General features: G+C 32.3%; 2 protein-coding genes across 2 annotated transcripts; both read left to right on the top strand.

The window, feature by feature from the left end:
- The first annotated feature begins 333 nt into the window (after window positions 1-333).
- LOC101216830 (cucumisin) lies at window positions 334-9,867 on the top strand. Its single transcript, XM_011656668.2, has 10 exons — window positions 334-484; window positions 681-784; window positions 931-1,025; window positions 4,287-4,533; window positions 5,648-6,161; window positions 6,783-6,886; window positions 6,998-7,219; window positions 7,349-7,460; window positions 8,386-8,599; window positions 9,103-9,867. The coding sequence occupies exons 1-10, from the start codon at window positions 389-391 to the stop codon at window positions 9,636-9,638; spliced, it is 2,244 nt and encodes a 747-aa protein (XP_011654970.2). The 5' UTR covers window positions 334-388; the 3' UTR covers window positions 9,639-9,867.
- A 2,473-nt stretch (window positions 9,868-12,340) lies between these two features.
- On the top strand, window positions 12,341-17,283 carry LOC101215626 (cucumisin). The gene is made up of 10 exons (XM_004149899.3): window positions 12,341-12,466; window positions 12,944-13,032; window positions 13,160-13,254; window positions 13,369-13,615; window positions 14,077-14,590; window positions 14,859-14,962; window positions 15,299-15,520; window positions 15,639-15,750; window positions 16,066-16,279; window positions 16,576-17,283. Exons 1-10 carry the CDS (start codon window positions 12,344-12,346, stop codon window positions 17,106-17,108), a joined length of 2,253 nt encoding a protein of 750 aa, XP_004149947.2. The 5' UTR covers window positions 12,341-12,343; the 3' UTR covers window positions 17,109-17,283.
- Window positions 17,284-21,774: the final 4,491 nt, after the last annotated feature.

Consider the following 21,774-nt stretch of genomic DNA (forward strand, 5'->3'; position numbering starts at 1 on the left):
CCATTTGCGATTCAAAAGAACGTCTTTATGAGAACGTGGTTCAGTATGGTTCAAATCAGATAATACAGTAGCAATTCTCAAGGGGGGCTGTTTCTTCCATCTCTCTAAGTCTAGAAAGTTTAAGTTCTTCAATATAATATGATAGACTAAAGCAAACAATAATGGTCGAAAAAGTTGGCTAAAGTTATACCAATTTAATTGTAATAGACCAAGAATTTCGAAGATGATTCGGCAAGAATAATGTTTAGTCATTAATTGGATATACGACTTTCTTCAAGCTTCAATGAATGCCGTCATTATTTTCTCTTTATTTCCTCAAATTTCTTTTTAAACTTATCATATATATATACATAATTTTTCCAGTTATGACAAATACAAGAAACGCATCATGTGTTCTTCTCTTATCTTCAAGCTCATTGTCGTCCTTTGCCTCATTTCTGGCCTACTCGTTTCTTGCTCTGGTTCCGACCATGATGCTCGAAAGGTACAAAACATTGCCATGGACGCATACTTTTGAATTTATATAATTTTGTTTTGTTGATACTTTTGTGAGAGAACTAGGCAATTCAAATAATGAATTAAGATCATTTTTTTAATAAGTTATAAAGTTTATATATATATATATATAACTTTATGTTCTTCAATTAAGATGGCGAGTTATGTCAAAACACTCTGTTCAGGTTTATATTGTGTACATGGGGGACAAGCTACATGATACAGATTCCGATGATACAGATTCCGCTCCTTCCCATCATAAGAGAATATTGGAAAAAGGCACTAGCAGGTTCATATTCGATCCTTTTTATGACTGCCATCACAAATTTCACGCTATTTTTAAATGAACCAAAATATTTACAAAAATATCTAATTAGTTTTGTCATTTAAAATAACTTTTCTAATTTTCAACTTTTTTTTTTTTAATGTTTTTAGCAATTTCGCTCCAGAATTCCTACTACACAGCTACAAGAGAAGTTTTAATGGATTCGTGGCAAAGCTCACCGAAGAAGAAGCTCAAAAGATTTCCGGTATATTTGAATTTATTGGTATAGGATTAAAGTGGAGTTGCACAAAGAAGGGTGAAAAAAAAAGTATTTTTATGCATTATGAGATACACCCATCTTTTTTGCCACTCATCCAAACATCCAACCATAATTTATCAGGCATCTTTCTAGCATCAGGGTATGATAAAGGTGTTAGAAGGGAAAGAGTGTGAATGAAAAAAGTATAGAGAAAGTAATTTTTTATTTAACTAATCATGCCTTTGTATAGGCTTACAAAAAGTAACTATCAAATTTCAACGATAAAGAAACCATAAATATTTTAACTCTTATAACTTTTAAAAACTTCCAAAGAATTCAATGGACATAATTTAATATAAAAATCAAAAGTCACAAATCAATTTAATTCCTTATAACTCTTCAAATGCTTGCTAATAATGAGTCTTTTATATTCTCAAGACCCCCTTCAACTTGATTTGTTACACCTAGGTAAACTCCTCATAGACCAATTTCGTTCTTTGAATTGTTTGAAAGTGCCTCCATTTAATTGAGCAATGAGGAACCTTGAGCTGACGCCTGATCATTTAACTGAGATGATAATGGAATGGTCAAAATTTCAGCCATTTCATTTTTGATCCGTTATTTCTTCTTCAAATTCAGGAATAATATCATACTTCTTTTGTATATTCCAATCCCAAGAAGATTCTTCATGGAAAACATCTCGACTATTAATTACCTTTCCATTAAATGGATTATAGAGATGATAACCCTTCAAACTTGCATAATAGGAAATGAAGATGAGTTCCTCGCTTCCATTGTCAAGCTTGGTCCTTTTTTTCTTTGACACATGAGCATATGCAACACTTCCAAACATCTTAATTGAGTGACCAATTTTGGATTTTCTTGCATTTCATGCTTCTCGAGGTGTCTCATCATGCACACTTTTAGTTGGTGATCGATTTGTTAAATAGATCATACAAGCTATGGCTTCCTCCTAAAATTTCTTTCACATCTTTTTTGTCTTTAACATGCTTCGTTCTTGCTATGTTTAAGGTTGTTCTATTTTTCCTCTATGCCACACCAATTTTTTTGTGGTATCCTTGGCACTGTTGAAGGATGTGGGATGCCTTTTTCATCACAAAATTGTTTGAACTTCATTTGATGTGAATTCACCACCTCGATCTGTTTTCATGGCCTTAATTGAAAAGGTTTTGCTTTCATTTTCTACGTGCACCTTAAATTTCTTGAATATTTCAAATACTTATGTTTTTTCCTTAAAAAGGTACAGCTATATATGTTTTTTCTAGAAAAATCATTAATAAAGAGAATGAAATATTTACTTTTACCGTGAGACTCCAGTTTGATTGCTCCACACACACATCAGCACAAATGAGTTCTAGAGGCCTATTGGCTCTTTTCATAGACTCCTTAATTAGGAAAACTACTCTAATGATGTTTTCCGAATAAAGCACCCTTCATATATTTGGTTCGGCTTGTGTATGTATGGTAAGCCTCACACCATTTTCTTCTTTGATAAGTACTCTTCTAGACTTACAAAATTGAGGTGTTCGAACCATAAATGCCATAGTCAAGAAAGACCATCCTAGCACAATTTCAAACATTTTTGGAACATCGTTACAAATATTGAGAGGAAACATTCGGTTTTCTTTCATGAAGACTTTAGCAACAAGTCTCTGATGGTTGTCTCTCAAATATAAACAATTGTTTTTCATTTGGACTTCAAACCCTTTCTCAAACAATTGTAATATATTGATTTTCTCCATTTTCTAACTGAATGAGAATTTTACCTATTCCTTTGATGGCGGCCAAGGAATTTTCTCCAAAGGCAATATTTCCTTTTTCCATCTTGTTTAACCCTGCAAACATCTCATGATTTCCACACGTGGTTTGACGCTCCAGTGTCAAGATACCATTTGCTATCTTGACTTTCTTCTCCTCCCTTTGAAACCATGAATAATTGGATTGCCCTTTATGACCTTTGGATGTATCAGCAGTTGACCGGTCTTGTTGCTTCCGACCCATGAGTAACACTTCTTTCACATAATGTCTATATTTGTTACAATTATAACATTTTATCTGAGATTTATTTCTCCAAGACCTTGCGCCACGTCTTCCACGCGATTTTGACCTCCTCTTCCTCTTGAGGGTTCATTTAAATTTTGAGAAATGCCAGTGTTGACTTCACCTCTGCCACCATGGCCTTGATCACCGTGACCTCTTCCATGTCCCCGACTATTCTTGATGAGTTTGAGTTGGAGAAGTTGTTTAATAGTCTCTATTTCATTTCTCTTTTTTTTTCTCCTCATAAGCTTGCAATGAGCCTGTAAATTGTTCAATAGTCATGGTCTCAAAATCTTTTTTGTCTCTTCTATTGTCGTAGCAATGATCTCAACTTGGTAATTAGGCTGCACAGAATCTTTTCCATGACACGAACATTATATCCTTGATTTCTTCGTCTTTCTTTCTTGTCTCTTTTAGCGCGTCTCTTTGCACTTGGTCAACTCTAGCTTCCACCTCTTGGAAATCGTTCTCCACGATCTCCCACAAATCTCGTTGCTCCTAGTAACGCTTTTATCTTGATGTTCCAACGGTTATAGTTATGTTTGGTAAGCATCAATAATTGAAGCGAATTCATCCCACTGTGGCTATATTTTTTCTCTCAAATTTGTTGCAGAGCTTTGACATCACTTTGTTAGAAGAGAAAGGTTGTGGATGACACAAGAGTGAAGAAAGTAATTTCTTTATTCATCTAAACATGCCTTATATTGCTTAGAAAAAGTAACAATGGAATTTCAATATGGTTAATAAACTAAATATTTTAACTCTCATAACTTCTAAAAACACCTAAGAAACTAGTCAATGGACATAATTTAATATAATTAAAACCAAAGGCCACAAGTCAATTTAATTCGATAACCCTTCAAATTTTCATTAATAATATGAACCTTTTATATTCTACAAAGGGTGTTGAAGAGTTGTGAAGTCCGTTTAGATGTTTCAGTGCTAATGGTTTCACTTATCTAGTATTTTTTTTCAAATAAATAAATAAAACTCTCCTTTATTTTTTTCTGTAAAAGATATTTTAAAAAAGTTTTTCCTGTCATGTGGTTGGAGTAAACCATATGAAGGTTTGGGTGGACTGCAAGATGCACTGAAGCATTGATCCACATATAATAATTACAACTAATTCATCCTATTTAGGCCTCAAATAAGTTGTATTCCATATAATTATTTGGGACATCTATATGTATGTGTATGAATATTCAGCAATGGAGGAGGTTGTATCTTTGTTTCCAAATGAAAAGAAGCATCTTCACACGACAAGATCATGGGATTTCATTGGTCTTACAAAGGATGCTCCTCGTGTAAAGCAAGTCGAAAGCAACTTGGTGGTTGGAGTTTTTGACACAGGAATATGGCCAGAAAATCCAAGCTTCAGTGATGTTGGCTATGGCCCTATACCTGCTAAATGGAAGGGCACTTGCCAAACCTCGGCCAATTTCACTTGCAACAAGTAAACACACTTATTAAGGTTTCTTAAAAGCTTTTTAATTTCATTTCATAGGCATCTAATTCTTTTCAACTAATTTCTTAGGATCATTAATGGTGTTATAATAAATTAGGTTAAATAATTTCTCAATAGATTAAGTTTAAGTTTGATGCTGGTGTCTATTTGATCATATTAATCTTCCAAAACTGTTTAAAAAACGTTGAAACTTACGCTTTTGTGTGTGCTAGCACTATCTTCAACAATCAATTTTGGGATGTGACACCTAAACTTCTAAATTGTGTTTATGTTTACTGGATTTGCATAGTTTTTAAAAAATATCAAAGTTAGAATATGTAATAATTAAATGGGTCATTTAAAATAATTTTTCAATTGTATTTTCAATTACTTCAATTTTTCTTAATTTTTATTTAATAAAAGTAAAATTGGGGTCCTTGCAAAAATAGCAAAAAAAAATTATGATAATAGATCTCATGTCACTTACATTTTCTAAATTGCAAAAATAGCAAATTTAAAAGTCGATAACCCTATTATTATCCATTGATAGCCTTCCAATAATTTTATTATTACCATTTAATAGCAGTCTAATATCATAAATTTTATCATATTCGCAATATATAAAAAGGTACACTTACAAAAGTGGCAAAACAAGTTATAATAATTAAGTTTGTAGCATATACACTTTATTATTTGCAAAAATGACAAAAAATAAAGTTGAACTCACACATATAAAAGTCTGGATTTGATTATTTTTGCTATAATCGCAAAATCACAAAGCTTAAAGACATTTTTGTAAAGTACCTGACTAATTTACCATCTAATACAATTTTCGATAAAAAAATAAGTGTCCTAAATTGTTTTGTTCTAAAGGATTTTGTCATTTGATGCCATTTTTGTTCCAGTAAACAAACTAGTGCAATATATATGATGGCGGGACTACTTCGTCTTTTTCATCATCAAACTAAAATGTAGAAAAAGTCAGTGCATATAATACATTGTTTAGAAAAGAGAAAGAGACTCAGATTTGATATTGGGAACTAAAATATATGTTTTGATAAGCTGGTTGAATCTTATGTTGGAATAACTAATTAATTAAAAATACTTCAAACTAATTGTTTAGAAAAATCATTGGAGCTCGAGCATATCGCAGCAACAACGATTTTCCTCCCGAAGACATTCGAAGTCCAAGAGATTCCGACGGTCACGGGACACACACCGCATCGACAGTGGTCGGTGGTCTTGTGAATGAAGCAAGTTTCTATGGTCTTGCAGGCGGCACAGCTAGAGGAGGGACTCCTTCTGCATGCATTGCTGTGTACAAGATCTGTTGGTCCGATGGGTGTTACAGTACTGACATTCTTGCGGCGTTCGATGATGCAATTGCTGACGGTGTCGATATGATATCTATTTCACTTGGGTCACCCCAATCGTCTCCTTACTTTTTAGACCCAACCGCCATTGGAGCTTTCCACGCCATGAAGAATGGAATATTGACCTCAACCTCCGCTGGGAATGAAGGCCCTAACTACTTCTCCGTCTCAAATGTCGCTCCATGGGCTCTTTCTGTGGGTGCAAGCACCATAGACAGAAAGTTGGCGTCCAAAGTGGAGCTTGGCAATAGGAATATTTATCAGGTCTCTCTCTTATTACCTAATCCTTCAACATGAATTTGAAAGCATAGCTCATAACATCCTCTCTCATGAAGCATGCAAAATGTAATTGTTTTTACGGTAGATTTGATAAATGATACGAACTGTTTTTTTTTTTTTAAATAACTAGGAGTATGAGATGATTTGTAGGTGGATGGAGATATCTCAAAAAGTAAAAACAATTAATCTGAGCTCAATAAATTTCCATATTATATTTGGTTTTAACGATATTTTTTCTTTTCAAATTGTCATGAACAATTGTTCTTGATATGACTGATAATTAGACTTGTGAATACAACACTTCAACAACAGGCCAACCCACAAATACTATAGTATGTAATTAAGTAATTGTATAGAAATTAAAGAAAAAGAATTAGAGAAAACAGTTTGTGTAGATAAATAATCAACGATAATTTTATTATTAGATATTTAATTACAAACAGTTTGTTCATTGTTTTCAGGACAATTGTTTTAAATGACAATTATTTTTTTAAAAAAATTAATGTTAACGTTATATCCTGTGAAAGTAAAATTTGTAAATTGTTGGTTCGATTTGAAATATCTTGTTTTTCTCATAATATATATTTGAATTAATATTGAACACAGGGATTCACAATTAACACATTTGATCTTGAGGGAAAACAATATCCTCTAATTTATGCTAGAGATGCACCCAATATTGCTGGAGGCTTCACTGGCTCGATGTCTAGGTATCCAAAAAAGGGACCAAAAAATTCATGATTCTAATTTACAAATATCATTATGGGAATGAGTACTTTTAAAATTTGTTTTACTAACATTTCACACATTGTTCAAAATAGATTTTGCTCTGCAAACTCAGTGAATGCCAACCTTGTGAAAGGAAAAGTCCTTGTTTGTGATTCCGTATTGCCCCCTTCAAGATTCGTTAATTTCAGTGATGCAGTCGGCGTTATTATGAATGACGGCAGGACGAAGGATAGTTCAGGATCCTATCCCTTGCCTTCTTCCTATCTTACGACGGCAGATGGGAACAACGTCAAAACCTACATGTCTTCAAATGGGTGTGGATGCATGCTTCAACATTTTCATAAAATGGAAATCTTGATATTAATGTTAACATGGTTAAACTCTTAACAATACTGTAACATATATGTTCTGATATTGCCTTTGATTGATCTTGTGATTGACAGAGCTCCGACTGCAACAATTTATAAGAGTAATGCAATTAATGATACATCTGCTCCTTTAGTGGTTTCCTTTTCCTCTAGAGGACCCAATCCCCAGACATTTGACATTCTCAAGGTATGTGTATCTCTTGATTTTTTTAAGTATGCTTGTAGAGAGCAAGGAGTGATTTGCAACTGTTGAAAATTTTGTATAATAGTTGAATCATGTTGGGAACAACCTCCCACTTCAAGAGGAAAAAGTAAACTCCCAACTTGATTTTTTTTTAACCTTTTGACTACTCATACATAACTAGAGAAAACAAAAGAAATATAATCAAATTTAGCACACTAACCTCAAAAGTGTCTCTAACTAGATAACTTGAAACTAAAACATAAGCTCTTTATAGACTTGGAGCTCATCCTCAACTATACAAATTTTGGTTCCATAATTTTCTTCCTATAACTAAAAAAAATACTCACCATTCTTTTATTATAATTCCATTGAAAAAAAAGGAAAGGAACACTTAACAATACTCCATAAATAAGTTACTCCTCTCGTATCCCATTGATTTTGGAATAAAACATTTAGATGCACTTGTTTTATCTGATAGGATATCATTAATAAATTTAACGATGAGGGTTCTACAAAGATGTACACTAAATGAAGAAGTTCTGGTGCACCTATTGATCTAACCGTATTTTTTTCTTAGAAAAAATTGATAATAGTATCAGCCCTCATACAACTCAAAAGTATAGCATGTAAAAACAATTAGGATCCAACCTAAATATTATAAATATAAAGAGACTTCATCATGAAGATGTGGTTTACGATCAGGATCCCAACGTTGAAAAGATGATCGGTTCAAAATTTTAATAAGATGCATCTCACATCATTGTAGATGAAAATATCTCACATTCTACCACTATTTAACTACTTCTCTTATTTTTAATTAGTAGGCATTGGATAATTAAAACTCCATGTGTGCATTATTGTTCCTATAAATTTTATCATATTTTGCTTAAGATCCTTATTTGTTCTTCACCAACTTGTATGTATGCAGCCGGATTTGACAGCCCCAGGAGTTCAAATCTTGGCCGCATGGTCTCCTATTGCACCGGTCTCAAGCGGAGTAATAGATTCGAGAAAAACACTGTATAATATAATCTCAGGAACATCAATGTCTTGCCCGCATGTCACTGCAGCCGCTGTGTACGTTAAAACATTCCATCCCACTTGGTCTCCCGCTGCAATCCAGTCAGCTCTCATGACTACCGGTAATGACAATAGCATTAATTTTCATAAAAACATCCATTATTTGTTTTAACTCACTTCTTTCAGCTAAAGTGGTGATATAATGAAATTTACCATAACTAATGATCAGCTTGACAACTTTAACTTTTGTTGAGAATTATAGATTCATATTACTAATGCGAATTTGAAGGGTTATAGAAATTAAATTGATTTGTGACTTTTTGTTTTTAGATTAAATTGTCCATTGAGTTCTTGGGGAGTTTTTTGAAGTTACGAGAGTTAAAATATTTATGGTTTCTTAACTATTGAAATCCATTGTTACACTTTGTAAGGCTATATAAAAGGCTATCCAAGACATGTTTAGTTGAATGAAAAAATACTTACACCACACATTTGTTTCATCCACACCCTTTCTCTTCTGACAACTTTTTGGGTCAATTTTGATTTTGATCATCTTAGCACATGAGATGTAGGTCTTATGTTTCTAATAATATGTGATTTAACGACCCATTTTCTTTTTCTATAGCTACTCCTTTGAGTGCTGTACTCAATATGCAAGCAGAATTCGCATATGGTGCAGGCCAGATCGACCCAGTAAAAGCAATAGATCCAGGGTTGGTTTATGATGCCGGTGAAAGCGACTACGTGAAATTCTTGTGTGGTCAAGGTTACACCACTTCCATGGTCCAACGTTTCTCCAACGACAAAAATACTGTTTGTAATTCTACTAACATGGGTAGAGTATGGGATCTAAACTATCCTTCCTTTGCACTTTCTTCCTCTCCTTCAAGACCCTTCAACCAATACTTCACAAGAACTCTCACAAATGTTGGATCAAAAGCATCGACATATACATCTACGGTTCGTGGCACTCCACAAGGACTCACAATCACAGTGAACCCTACCAGTTTGTCATTTAATAGCACTGGACAAAAAAGAAATTTTACGTTAACTATCCGGGGAACTGTTAGCTCATCCATAGCCTCTGCTTCTTTGATATGGAGTGATGGTTCTCACAATGTGCGAAGCCCTATTACAGTATTTAAGGTCGCTTCAGCTTGATTTGGAAGTTGGAACTTGTTTGAAAAAGTCTTTACTTTTGGAGAATAAATTGGTCATTTCTCTTTTGTGGTGAAAGATGTAGAACTTTCTTTTCTTTGTAAGTTTACTACAATGGTTATTATTGCATGTATTTGTCATACATCTAGAGAGTGGGGAGAGCCATACAAGTGCACGTTTGTACACAATTAATATCTAATAATATATCAAAAAGATCCCCTCTTCTCATCTATCTTTCTTTTTTACATTATATATTTTACAATATGTGATCTCAGACATTATTAGTCCAAACTTTATGTTAGTTTAGTTAAAGTGGAAATTGATACCTGTCGACACTTCTTTCTTTCTTTATTTTTCCAATAGAAAACTAATGGAGAGGGATTGGGGTAAAACAGAACATCTAAACTAAGTTGGAAACATCTTTAGTACCATCATCGAAACCAAAAGTGATACAAAACAGTGTTGAATACATAGAGAGATAAAGGAGAGCGCAAAATAAACAAAAAGCAAAGGAACCGCAAGAGAAAACGATTTTTCTCCTATCAACAATATTCGATGAAAAATGTATTGTTATTTCTTTTTTCTTTCTTTTTTTGATGAAAATTTTAAATCTGCATATTTACGTTACAAAAAATGGGACATTTTTAAAAATAGCAAAATAAATTAAAATATTTACAAACTATATCAAAATTTTAGATTTTATCACTGATAGTCTTCTATCACTATAACATATCAATGACTATCCGTGATAGAATTTGCTATATGTTATAAATATTTTGTAAAATCTACTATTTTTAAAAATTTTCCGATCATGTTAAAATAGTTTATTGCTATAAATACAGTAAATGTTATTGGAACATCAGTGAAAATTTGAATATTTTCTTCTTTTACTAGAAAAATTGAATATTTTCTTCTTTTTTTTAAATTCAAATTGTTCTTTGGCAAATAATTATGTAAAATTAGTCAAAATTACATATTTTCTTTTTTAAATTCAAAATATTCCTTTGGAATTAATCATATAAAAAATTAGTAAAAAAATTTAGAAAATTTGTCAAAAAATAGTAAATTTGACAGAATATTTACAACATATAACAAAAATTTCAGATTCTATTAATAATAAACATTGATAGACATTTATATATTTCTATTAGTAATATTATTGATAGACAGTGATAAAAGTTTATCATGGATAGAATTTAAAATTTTGCTATAGTTTATAAATATTTTAATTTATTTTGTTATTTTTAAAAATGGATCAAAATTTTAACCACTTAAGTTTTATTATTTTCAATAATAATTTAATAGTAGTTATTTAAACTAATTGATTTTATTGGGTTAAGAAAATAGAACTGAGAAAAAACTGTTGCGAGGAACCTGATCCTGCCAAATTAGATGAAAATTTAAATTTTCATAGGGAAAGACATGTGTGAGAACAAAACCTTCCAAGCACAAATATGCAGAAAAATAACAAAGAAATCAATAAAAAGTTGAAAACACACAATAATTTTATGTGGAAAAGTACTTCCAGACTCGAGCAAAACCGTAGACTAGAAAAATACTTCTATTGTGAACAAAACCTTCCAATATTACATTATCTGTTCTCAATTACAAAATCACTCTCTTCAAAAGTTTTTAACTATCTTTCTCATTTTTCATTCTCAAATTAGAAAATATAAAAGAAAATTTAATTTGAGTTAATATACAACCACTTGAATATATTGGATTGAAAGATGTATAAACAAATGAGGTGAACTCTTTGGTATAGGTTTGGAACCACCCAGTTTCTTGCCAAATAACTAGTATGTGGGAAGTTTCGCATCCCACATCTTGGCAATCGCAACAATATGCAAATCACGAATGGGATGAGAAACCAACCCCAGCCCCGCCCCGCCCCACCCCACCTATGAACATCTCTCATGGACCAAGTTATGTAGTTGACTGAGCCTTTTTATCAAGATCGAAGCAGATCAGCACGCTTTCTTGTTCTCCAAATGTCAATCTCGATCGAGTAGAGCAATCCATGGCCCCAAAACACGACGAATGAAATAGGTGGCAAGATTCTTATATGATAAGTTATGTGGTATATAATTTAGATAACCTCAAAAATAATCTTCAAGTTGTAATGTGAAAGGGGAATTGTTAAATTAAGTCAAGTATTGAGGTTTTGGATCAAACCATGGATGTGTCCTCCATATTCTCTCTCTGACTTTCGCTAAGTGCCATAGTTTTTTTTGTTTCTGTCTCTTTTTCTTTATTTTCAAGTCAAGCCTCTACAAAGAGAGAGATAGTGTATGATTATATGAAGCTATCAACGCGTAAAACTAGGGCTACAAAGAAGATATCCACATGCCGAATCATTAAACTTTGATACATATTTGGACTAATTCAAATCCTAATTAATTATTTAAAACAAGTTCCATAACGTGCAATTTCGTGCTTCTGTTTTTTTATTTTCTTTAGAACTTCTTATCCTCTAAGTCTAGAAGAAGGAACAATTTGATTGAAGTAAAAAGGATTGAAATCGTCAGTTGCTAGACCTTAGATCTTTTATGTTTAATATTTTTTTGTTATAGACAAAGACTTTGGGAGATGATTCTTAGAATGTTCAATGGTTGGAGAGCTGACTTTTTTTATATATCTTTTTGGTATAAAAGAATGTTCCTATTCATTTTTCAAATTACATCTAAATTTTTCATATGTTTCCACTCATGAGAATGATAAGTAGAAGAAGTATATCTTCTTCTTCTCTCATCTTCAAGTTCGTTTTCTTTTCTAGCCTTTTCTCTAGTTTGCTCGCATCTAGCTTGGATTCTGACAATGATGGTCGAAAGGTATAAAATGATATTTTGATTTTAAATATCATGAAACATGTTATTTGAATATATTTTTTTTGGAACAGAAGGGTGAAGGAGCTCTGGTTTTTCATTTTTGTTGGTTGTTTCTTGATTTCTGTCCAATAAATATATGTTCATAATTTTTCTTTCAAATAAACTATAATAAAAAATAGTTGAGATATTGGAATGCACCTACAAATTCAACTCCCTCTTCAAACTATTTTGAACGAATGAAATTAATCAGGGTGGTATGAATGTAACAATCCAGTTGATATTTCAGTAGGCCTGTTCATCCCTCTTCCTTCTTATTCCTGTTAAAATACAGTCACAAAAAAAGATTATAGTTTTCAAACACCAAATAATTATCAAACCACGGACAGTAAATAAGCTTCTAGCTCCACCCTAGCTAGACCGAAAAGATAACATTATTTTCATTTACATTTGTACTTATATACGTAAAATGAAACCTTGCAGATTTATATTGTGTACATGGGGAACAAGCTGGAGGATTCAGCTTCCACTCCTTCACATCACATGAGAATGTTGGAAGAAGTGGTTGGCAGGTGTTCATTTTTTTTTTCACAATTGATTATAATTAATTAATAAAGTTTTTCACTTAATTTACCATGGAAACATACACTAATTAACTAAGCCGATGTAATAATCAAACTTTTAATTCATGTGTTCCAGCTCATTTGCTCCAGAAGCTCTACTCCACAGCTACAAGAGAAGTTTCAATGGATTTGTGGTAAAGCTCACTGAAGAAGAAGCTCAAAAGATTTCTGGTAAATATGATCAGATCATTCCAAAACATTAATGAATTTAATTTAATTAGCCATCAAATTAAAGATATTTTCCATATATATAATTAACTTTTTGGGATTTGTGTATATTTTCAGCCAAGGAAAACGTTGTGTCTGTGTTTCCAAATGAAAAGAAACATCTTCATACCACAAGATCATGGGATTTCATGGGTTTTACACAAAAAGCTCCTCGTGTAAAACAAGTTGAAAGCAACATTGTTGTTGGAGTTTTGGACTCTGGAATTTGGCCAGAATCTCCTAGCTTTAGTGATGTTGGTTATGGCCCTCCACCCCCTAAATGGAAGGGCGCTTGCCAAACCTCTGCTAACTTTCATTGCAACAGGTAAAAAGGGTTTTTAAGCCTTTAGAAAATCAGTTAAAACAAAACTTTGTGATTAAATAATTAAAGCTTTGATCATTCTTTTTTTAATTTAGTTTGCAAGCTTTTTTAAAGTTGTAATTTCATTTTTTTTGTACTCAAGATTCTTTCAACAATTAAGTCCTTCCAATCATTATGTTATAAATATTAATTAGAGGTTGACTTTGATTAAACTAATATATTTTGGAATATCAACTCACTACGTGTTAAGCTCTATGAATTTTATAGTGAGCTTCTTTTATTTTATCATGAGTGGCTTATTTGTTATGTTATGGAGTATTTTCAACTCAATTAATATGTAAAAAAGAAGATAAACTTAAAATCGAAGTCTTGAAAATTGATTCAAACATTAAGGATCAAAATATATATATTTTTTTGAACTTAGTATAATTACTGATTGAAAATATTGTGAACCGAATTGTTAGAAAAATCATTGGAGCTCGAGCATATCGGAGCGACAAATTCTTTCCTCCTGAAGACATTAAAAGTCCAAGAGATTCAGACGGTCATGGGACACACACCGCATCGACAGTGGCCGGAGGTCTCGTGAATCAAGCGAGTTTGTACGGTCTTGCACTCGGCACAGCCAGAGGAGGGGTTCCCTCTGCACGCATTGCAGTGTACAAGATATGTTGGTCCGATGGGTGTTACGATGCCGACATTCTAGCGGCATTCGACGATGCAATCGCGGACGGTGTCGATATCATATCTCTTTCAGTTGGAGGGAGCAAACCCAAATATTACTTCAATGATTCAATTGCCATTGGAGCTTTCCACTCGATGAAGCATGGAATATTGACCTCCAACTCTGCTGGAAATGATGGCCCTGACTATTTCACTATTAGAAATTTCTCTCCATGGTCTCTTTCTGTGGCTGCAAGCTCCATTGATAGAAAGTTGGTGTCAAGAGTGCAGCTTGGCAACAAGAATACTTTTCAGGTGACATGATTTCTTTTCTTGTCTTCTCTTATATGTCTTAATCTTTATCTCCATAAAACATTCCCTCCTGAAACGGTGCAAGTGCTAAACTTTTGCTTAGATTTGAATTTTGATTAATAACACAAAATAATATGATCTTAGTGTCATGGGTGCAATCATACTAATTAAATTTGATTTTTTTTAAAAAAAAAAAATTCATAATAATGTAAGATCAGGATTCTCAACAATTAATTTTGATAATTATTAACAAAGTAATTTTGGGGTGCAGGGATATACAATTAACACATTTGATCTTAAAGGAAAACAACATCCCCTCATTTATGCTGGAAGTGCTCCCAATATCTCTGCAGGATTCACTGGCTCTAGCTCCAGGTAACCAAAAGGGAACCAAATCAAAATTATAATTCTACTCTTACAAATATGATTAATATTATGAATTCGAAAAATAAAGATGAAAAAAAAGCCTAAACAGTAAAGAATTGACAGGTTATTCACATAGGTTGTTCTCTGATCTAGGATAAGAGATTCACAGTGTTTATATATAGTAGTTATCTAAAACCCTAGCGTCAAAATCATTACCTGGTACCTGGTTGTTCAAAGTGTTAAATATCAGATTCAAAGAGATTCGAACGACTAATTTATAGGAATTAGGTTCGGGGGTTAATTCCTTATACTAACATTATTTTTCTCTTATTATTCAAAAAACAGATTTTGCTCCAGAAATTCAGTGGATCGCAACTTGGTGAAGGGAAAAATCGTTCTTTGTGACTCTGTATTGTCTCCTGCAACGTTTGTTTCCTTGAATGGCGCAGTGGGTGTTGTTATGAATGATCTTGGAGTGAAGGATAATGCAAGATCCTATCCCTTGCCTTCCTCCTACCTCGACCCGGTCGACGGGGACAACATCAAAACCTACATGGATCGAACCAGGTACGTTTCGATGACACAATGCTTTCATAAATTTGACATATCGAAATATAATCAAGTCCTTATAGATCTCTACATGTTTTGATATTGACATCGCTTCATATCATATTTCAATTGACAGATTCCCAACTGCAACCATTTTGAAGAGTAATGCAGTGAATGATACGTCTGCTCCTTGGATTGTTTCTTTCTCCTCTAGAGGACCCAATCCGGAAACCTACGACATTCTCAAGGTTAATTGACATTCCATTTAGTTAATGATTTTGTCTTTAGTTTTGTTTTGAAGTTTGTATTTCTTTCGTTATTATTTCTTTAGTACGGTTCTCACATTTTTTTTAAAGCTAAAGAAAAGTAATCTTTAAAAATTTCTTTTCTTTTAACGAAGATAAAGTTAGTGCACAAAATATGAGAAAAACAATCCAATTTTTAAAAAATTAAAAACTAAAAATGAAATAGTTATTAAACAAAAGTGCACTATTTTATATATATATATATATTGGTCACAGTTTGCTTAAGATCCTTAGTTTTTGTGAATTTGTATTATGCAGCCGGATTTGACTGCCCCAGGAGTTGAAATTCTTGCAGCATGGTCTCCAATTGCAACGGTTTCCAGCGGTGTTAGAGATTCGAGGACGACGCTCTATAATATAATTTCAGGGACGTCTATGTCTTGCCCGCATGCCACTGCAGCTGCTGTGTATGTAAAAACATTCCATCCCACATGGTCTCCTGCTGCCATCAAATCAGCTCTTATGACAACTGGTAATGACAAACAAGACATTTAACTCAAAACTATATTCTTAGAAAATATGGTGCATCCTAGACTGTACTCGTTCTTTTTTTCTTTTCAGCTCATACAGCCATCCAACTGTATTTTCCTTCATTAAAATATTTTTAGTTGTCCTATTGTATGTGGTTTGAGTGAGCGGTAAAACCTCATAAAAATATTCAGTATGCATCCAAATATTATTGAATAATCTTGACATTACTCATGGGTTGGTCAAGCAAATTAAACTTCCCACTTTTAACATATGTGTCAATTCATTTTTTTTTTTCAGCTACTCCACTGAATGCCAAACTCAATACCCAAGTAGAGTTTGCATATGGTGCAGGCCATATCAACCCACTCAGGGCAGTACATCCAGGGTTATTGTACGACGCATATGAAAGCGACTATGTTAGATTCTTGTGTGGCCAAGGTTACACCACCGCCATGGTTCGCCGCCTCTCGGGTGACAACAGTGTTTGTACTCGTGCCAACTCCGGTCGAGTTTGGGATCTAAACTATCCGTCTTTTGCTCTTTCTTCCACCAGTTCACAATCCTTCAACCAATTTTTCAGAAGAACTGTCACAAACGTTGGATCGAAAGTTTCGACATATAGAGCTAAGGTTGTTGGCGTCCCCCGCGGGCTTTCAATCACCGTGAACCCTCCAGTTCTGTCATTCAATGCCATTGGACAGAAGAAATCTTTTACGTTGACAATTCGCGGATCCATCAGCCAATCTATAGTCTCTGCTTCTTTGGTGTGGAGTGATGGTCATCATAATGTGAGAAGCCCAATCACAGTATTTGTTGTTGGTACAGCTTAAATTTTGTTTGTATTTTTAATTCAAAGTTTGAAACTTTGTGTGTCATTCTTTACACGTTGGAAAGGTGAAGAGAATAAGAATTTGTAACTTAAACTTACTTTGCAAATCGTAACTTTTGGTTTTCCTATCCTTGTATAAGTTAATTATTTATTATATTATATTATTTGTTACTGCATGTTCTATAGCTATATCAAAAGTAAATAAATAAATAATATATTATAATGTACAGCAAATAGATCTCCGAGAGGGTTTGAACCTCTAACCGTCCTAAAACGAATTAGCACATAGCTAATAGTTGTTCAAACTACACTCTTTTATTTGTGTTGCTATATTGGTATATCAATTTCATTGTCCAAGTTTGTGTCAAATAAATTACCGAGTTCACTCGAAACACTAGTCTTAGTAGTAAGTCTGGACCGAACTCAACGAGCACTAATCTCTCAAACAAAATAATGTCCAACCACGGTAATCAAAGTGGGGGTTTCATGAAGTTGATTTCAATTGCGAGAAAGCTAACTTGCATGAAACCAAAGAAGATTATTCGTAAATTATTAATAAAAAAGAGGTCTATAGCTTGGGTTATAATGATCTCTTCCTATCCAAAAAAATTAACCATTGCCATATATCACCTAACCAATTTAATTACTTGATACAATTAAATTGTCACAAGATTATTCTTATTGTTCTAATCTATGCATAATTGAATTTTCTAATAACATTAAGATTAAGAGATCCTTAGATGGAATGCCTAATTTCCATGCGTGATATTCATTAAGCTCAATTCTATATTGGTTAAAATTATGCTATAATATAATATTGGTTAAACTTGTTTATGTTCTATGTTTTCTTATAATATATCTCATGATATTCTGTACTGTTTAAATCTCTCACCTTTATTAAAACAAGAAAATGAAAATTTATGTTATTATTTAATTTTATCTATATTAGTTCTTTTTTGTTTTTTCATTTTCAAATGTTCTTCTAACACAAAATTTGAAACAGAAAATAAAAAAATAAACAGTTATCCTATATGATATTTAGTTTCCATTTGGAAACTTTCTTGTTTTTTTTTTTATTTAATTTAAGATTAAATGTTATTAATTCAATCATTCTTAATAAAAAAAATTTGAGTTCTTAACAAAAGTTTGAATTTTTTAAAAAACCTATATATTTAAGAATGGTAAGTTTTCAAAAACTTGCTTGATTTTTAAAATAATGCTAATCGAAATAGATTAAACAATAAATTAACCTAATCTATTACTTCTAACTAAATCTTATCAAATTGTCACAGGCCAAAGATTCAATCTAAAGTAAAAGTTATATATCTTCCATGCGCCGTCAGAACATATATGACAAAGTACCATTCAAATATAGAATTAAAACCAGATATTATTACATCAAACAAAGGAACAAAAGGGAGATTTCTAAAAACCCAAACTAAAACAAGTACCTTAGTCTTCCGTGCACACGTAGAATAAGTACCTTAGTCTTCCGTGCACATGTCGAATGATGAGAAAGTGTTCAGAAACTAAACTAGATTGAAAGATGTCAGAAAATAGAAGAGAAATGGTTCGAATCAGAGAAAGGGTTGGTTGGCAGCGAAAAAGAGCATTTATAAATTTGTAGCAGCACTGGATGGTTTTCAGGTGTGCATACAAATAGTTTAGAGTGTCGGAACACTCTAGGAAAGCGTCATGGGGTTTTTGCAGATCTATCTTACGCGTCATGGGGCACCACAGTGCTTCAAGACATGCCAAAAGGCTTCTTTTCTTCAGCATTTGTTTCGATTACATTGATGTTAGATGACCTCATCCTTGCCCAAATTAACTCTAAATTGAGATCAATTCCAAAATCTACCTTCAAATTGCTAAACAACAATAAAAATAATCAATCAAGAATGTCAAATCATGTATCAAGATTTGAACTAAGCAGAAATAGATAGCGTATTTTTGACGGTATCATATATCTCTAAGAACTCACATGCGTATACTATCTAATACTAATGATTACTACGTTTGTTGTTGGTCATTTAGCTAGATTGTTTTGAGTGAAATTAAAAGAAAAACCATGAGCTAAGAGTTTGTTTAAGCTATACAATATATCGAGTCAGTGAAATTAATATTAATTTGGAGAAGAAAATAACATTACAAAATTTTTCAACATGATCAAATCCTTCCTTCACTCAAACACTTGGGTTAAAGTGGGACAATGACTTGTTACAACCTAAACTATACCTGATCTCATGCATCTCATTTTCAATAGAAAATAGAAAAAATATTGTAAAATTATGTTAATAAAAATGGTCACACACACAGATATATATATATATATATATATATATATATATATTCTTTTCTACTTTGCACACTGGATAGTGTATTGCTAATTTTATGAAGGTTTCAAGGTTGTTTTGGATTAGATTTTAAAGCCTATTTAAATTTGAAAAAAAAATTGATCATTTAAAAAAAAATGAAAGTGTTGGGTAACATTTCAAAATACATTAAAAAATGAGACAAGAAAACATTCCCAACTAAATTTTGAGAAAACAGGTTTTTAGATAAAAAAATATATATATATAAACATTTTTACAACCAAATTTTGAGAAAACAGATTTTTAGATAAAAATATATGTATAAACATTTTTACAAAGATCTAACCTAACCTACATCTAACCTGTAAGTGTTAAAATTTTAACTCATTTTAAAGAAAGTGCTTAAAAGAAAATATATTCTTAAAATACATTTTTTTTCTATATATAATCCAAATTTACTTTAAAGACTAGTGAAATTAAAATCTATATTAATTGAGAAGAAAGTGACGTATAGAAAGGTTGAATAATGAATTGTGGAAGCCCAACATTATATGCTCCTAATAACATGTTACATTATCAATAAATCCAAAATCAAAACTATGATGATCATTTTATTATGGCATTACTTTAACATTATATATATACTAGGACAAAAATGTTAGTTTTTGATTAAAATGTTGTCGATATTTCAAAAAAGAATCATGGATGTTATGGAAATTTATAAAAATACTATGATTTTTTTTTTAAGTTTAGAAGAAAAAGTTATTTAAGTAATAGAGTTTAAACGTAAATAAATAATTAGAAGCAAAATATGATTAGCAATCAAATAATAGTGAATAGTGAATAGCGAAAAATGAATATGTCATTCATGAATTCTTTAATGAATGTTGTTTAATTCAAATATAACAAAATGAATTAGAATATTTACGTCTACTATAATAAAATATTATTGATAAATATTGATAGATATTAATAGATTACTATCATCTATCACTATTAGATGTCGATATACACTGTCTATGTCTATCACTAATATGCTATCAAATTTTATTTTATTTATAAATATTTTCAACATGTTTCTCATTTGAAACAATTAGTTTGAAATTCAAAGACCAGTTATAAAAAAACAAAATAGTGACCTCCTACAGCTTAGAAATAATTTTATTATTAATGTTAGAATCTTAAAATATTTATGAAAATATTATAGAGTATTTTTCTTAATTTCTAAATCTTTTCCTTTTTTATTTCTTTGTCTATTCTATTTATTCTCCTTTACACCTATTGTATTATTCATGAGAAAGTAATAACAAGAAACAACTGTGGTTTTTCTTTCGATACGACTTAGGTTTTCACGTAAGTCGATGTGTGCTCTTTGTCACTCCTTTCAATGTGGTATCAAAGTGGGACAATGAACACATCCTAGAAACCTTAGAAAACACAATCAATGACGGAAATCAAACAGAAGAGGTAGTTACCAATTTTAGTGTTGGCGTCGTCGATGCTCAGATGAGTGCTGTCATGAACGAATGGTTCAGCCACCTACAGAAAACGTTTGAAAATACATTTTCGTCAATTCTGCAATCGTTCGCACAGAAGAACATATTTTACGCGCTGCCGCCAAACCTCCACGTGCCATCGCATGCATCGCCATCAGAGATGAACACACTAGCGTTTTTCCTTCTCAAACAACGCTAGCCATTCAATCTGTGCAACCCTTTTCTTCATTTGCGGCCTATATTGCTCCCCATGTCCCGATTTATGTATTGCCACCTAATTCCAGCCAGACACCACCGCTTCTACCGTCAAATCTGTATGCACTACCACCTACTAACCCAAGTTATCATCTTGATGTTAAGAATTCTCAAATTCACTCAACATTTGAGGTTGATGAATCTTCAGCACATTCCAACCCTAACGTGCAAGCTTCCTCAGGAATAGCTCAATAGCAATTGGAAGGGCTTCGACAATAGATAACAGCAGTTGAGGCTACCTTAGGGACGACATCCAATATTTTTCTACTGGTGTATTATGAGAATCTAGTGAACTTGTTTCATAATTTATCCTCTTCTTATGTGATTAATACATTGACTCAATCTTTGTGTATCATCTTTCAAAAGAAATCAACACCTAGTAAAGGGTTGATGTTTAGAAAATTAAATAGACAGAAAGAACATTAATGCATATACTGACTCAGATTGGACATGATATGTTGTTGACAGAAAGTTTACCTCTGGTTATTGTACCTTTGTTTGGGATAGTCTTGTAACTTGGAGGAGTAATAAGCAAAGTGTTCTGGCCAAAAGCAACACTAAAGTTGAATACAGAGTTATGAGAGTTTGGGAATATGTGAGGAAT

This window comes from Cucumis sativus, chromosome 5, assembly GCF_000004075.3.
Source record: "Cucumis sativus cultivar 9930 chromosome 5, Cucumber_9930_V3, whole genome shotgun sequence".
Classification (NCBI taxonomy): Eukaryota; Viridiplantae; Streptophyta; class Magnoliopsida; order Cucurbitales; family Cucurbitaceae; genus Cucumis; species Cucumis sativus.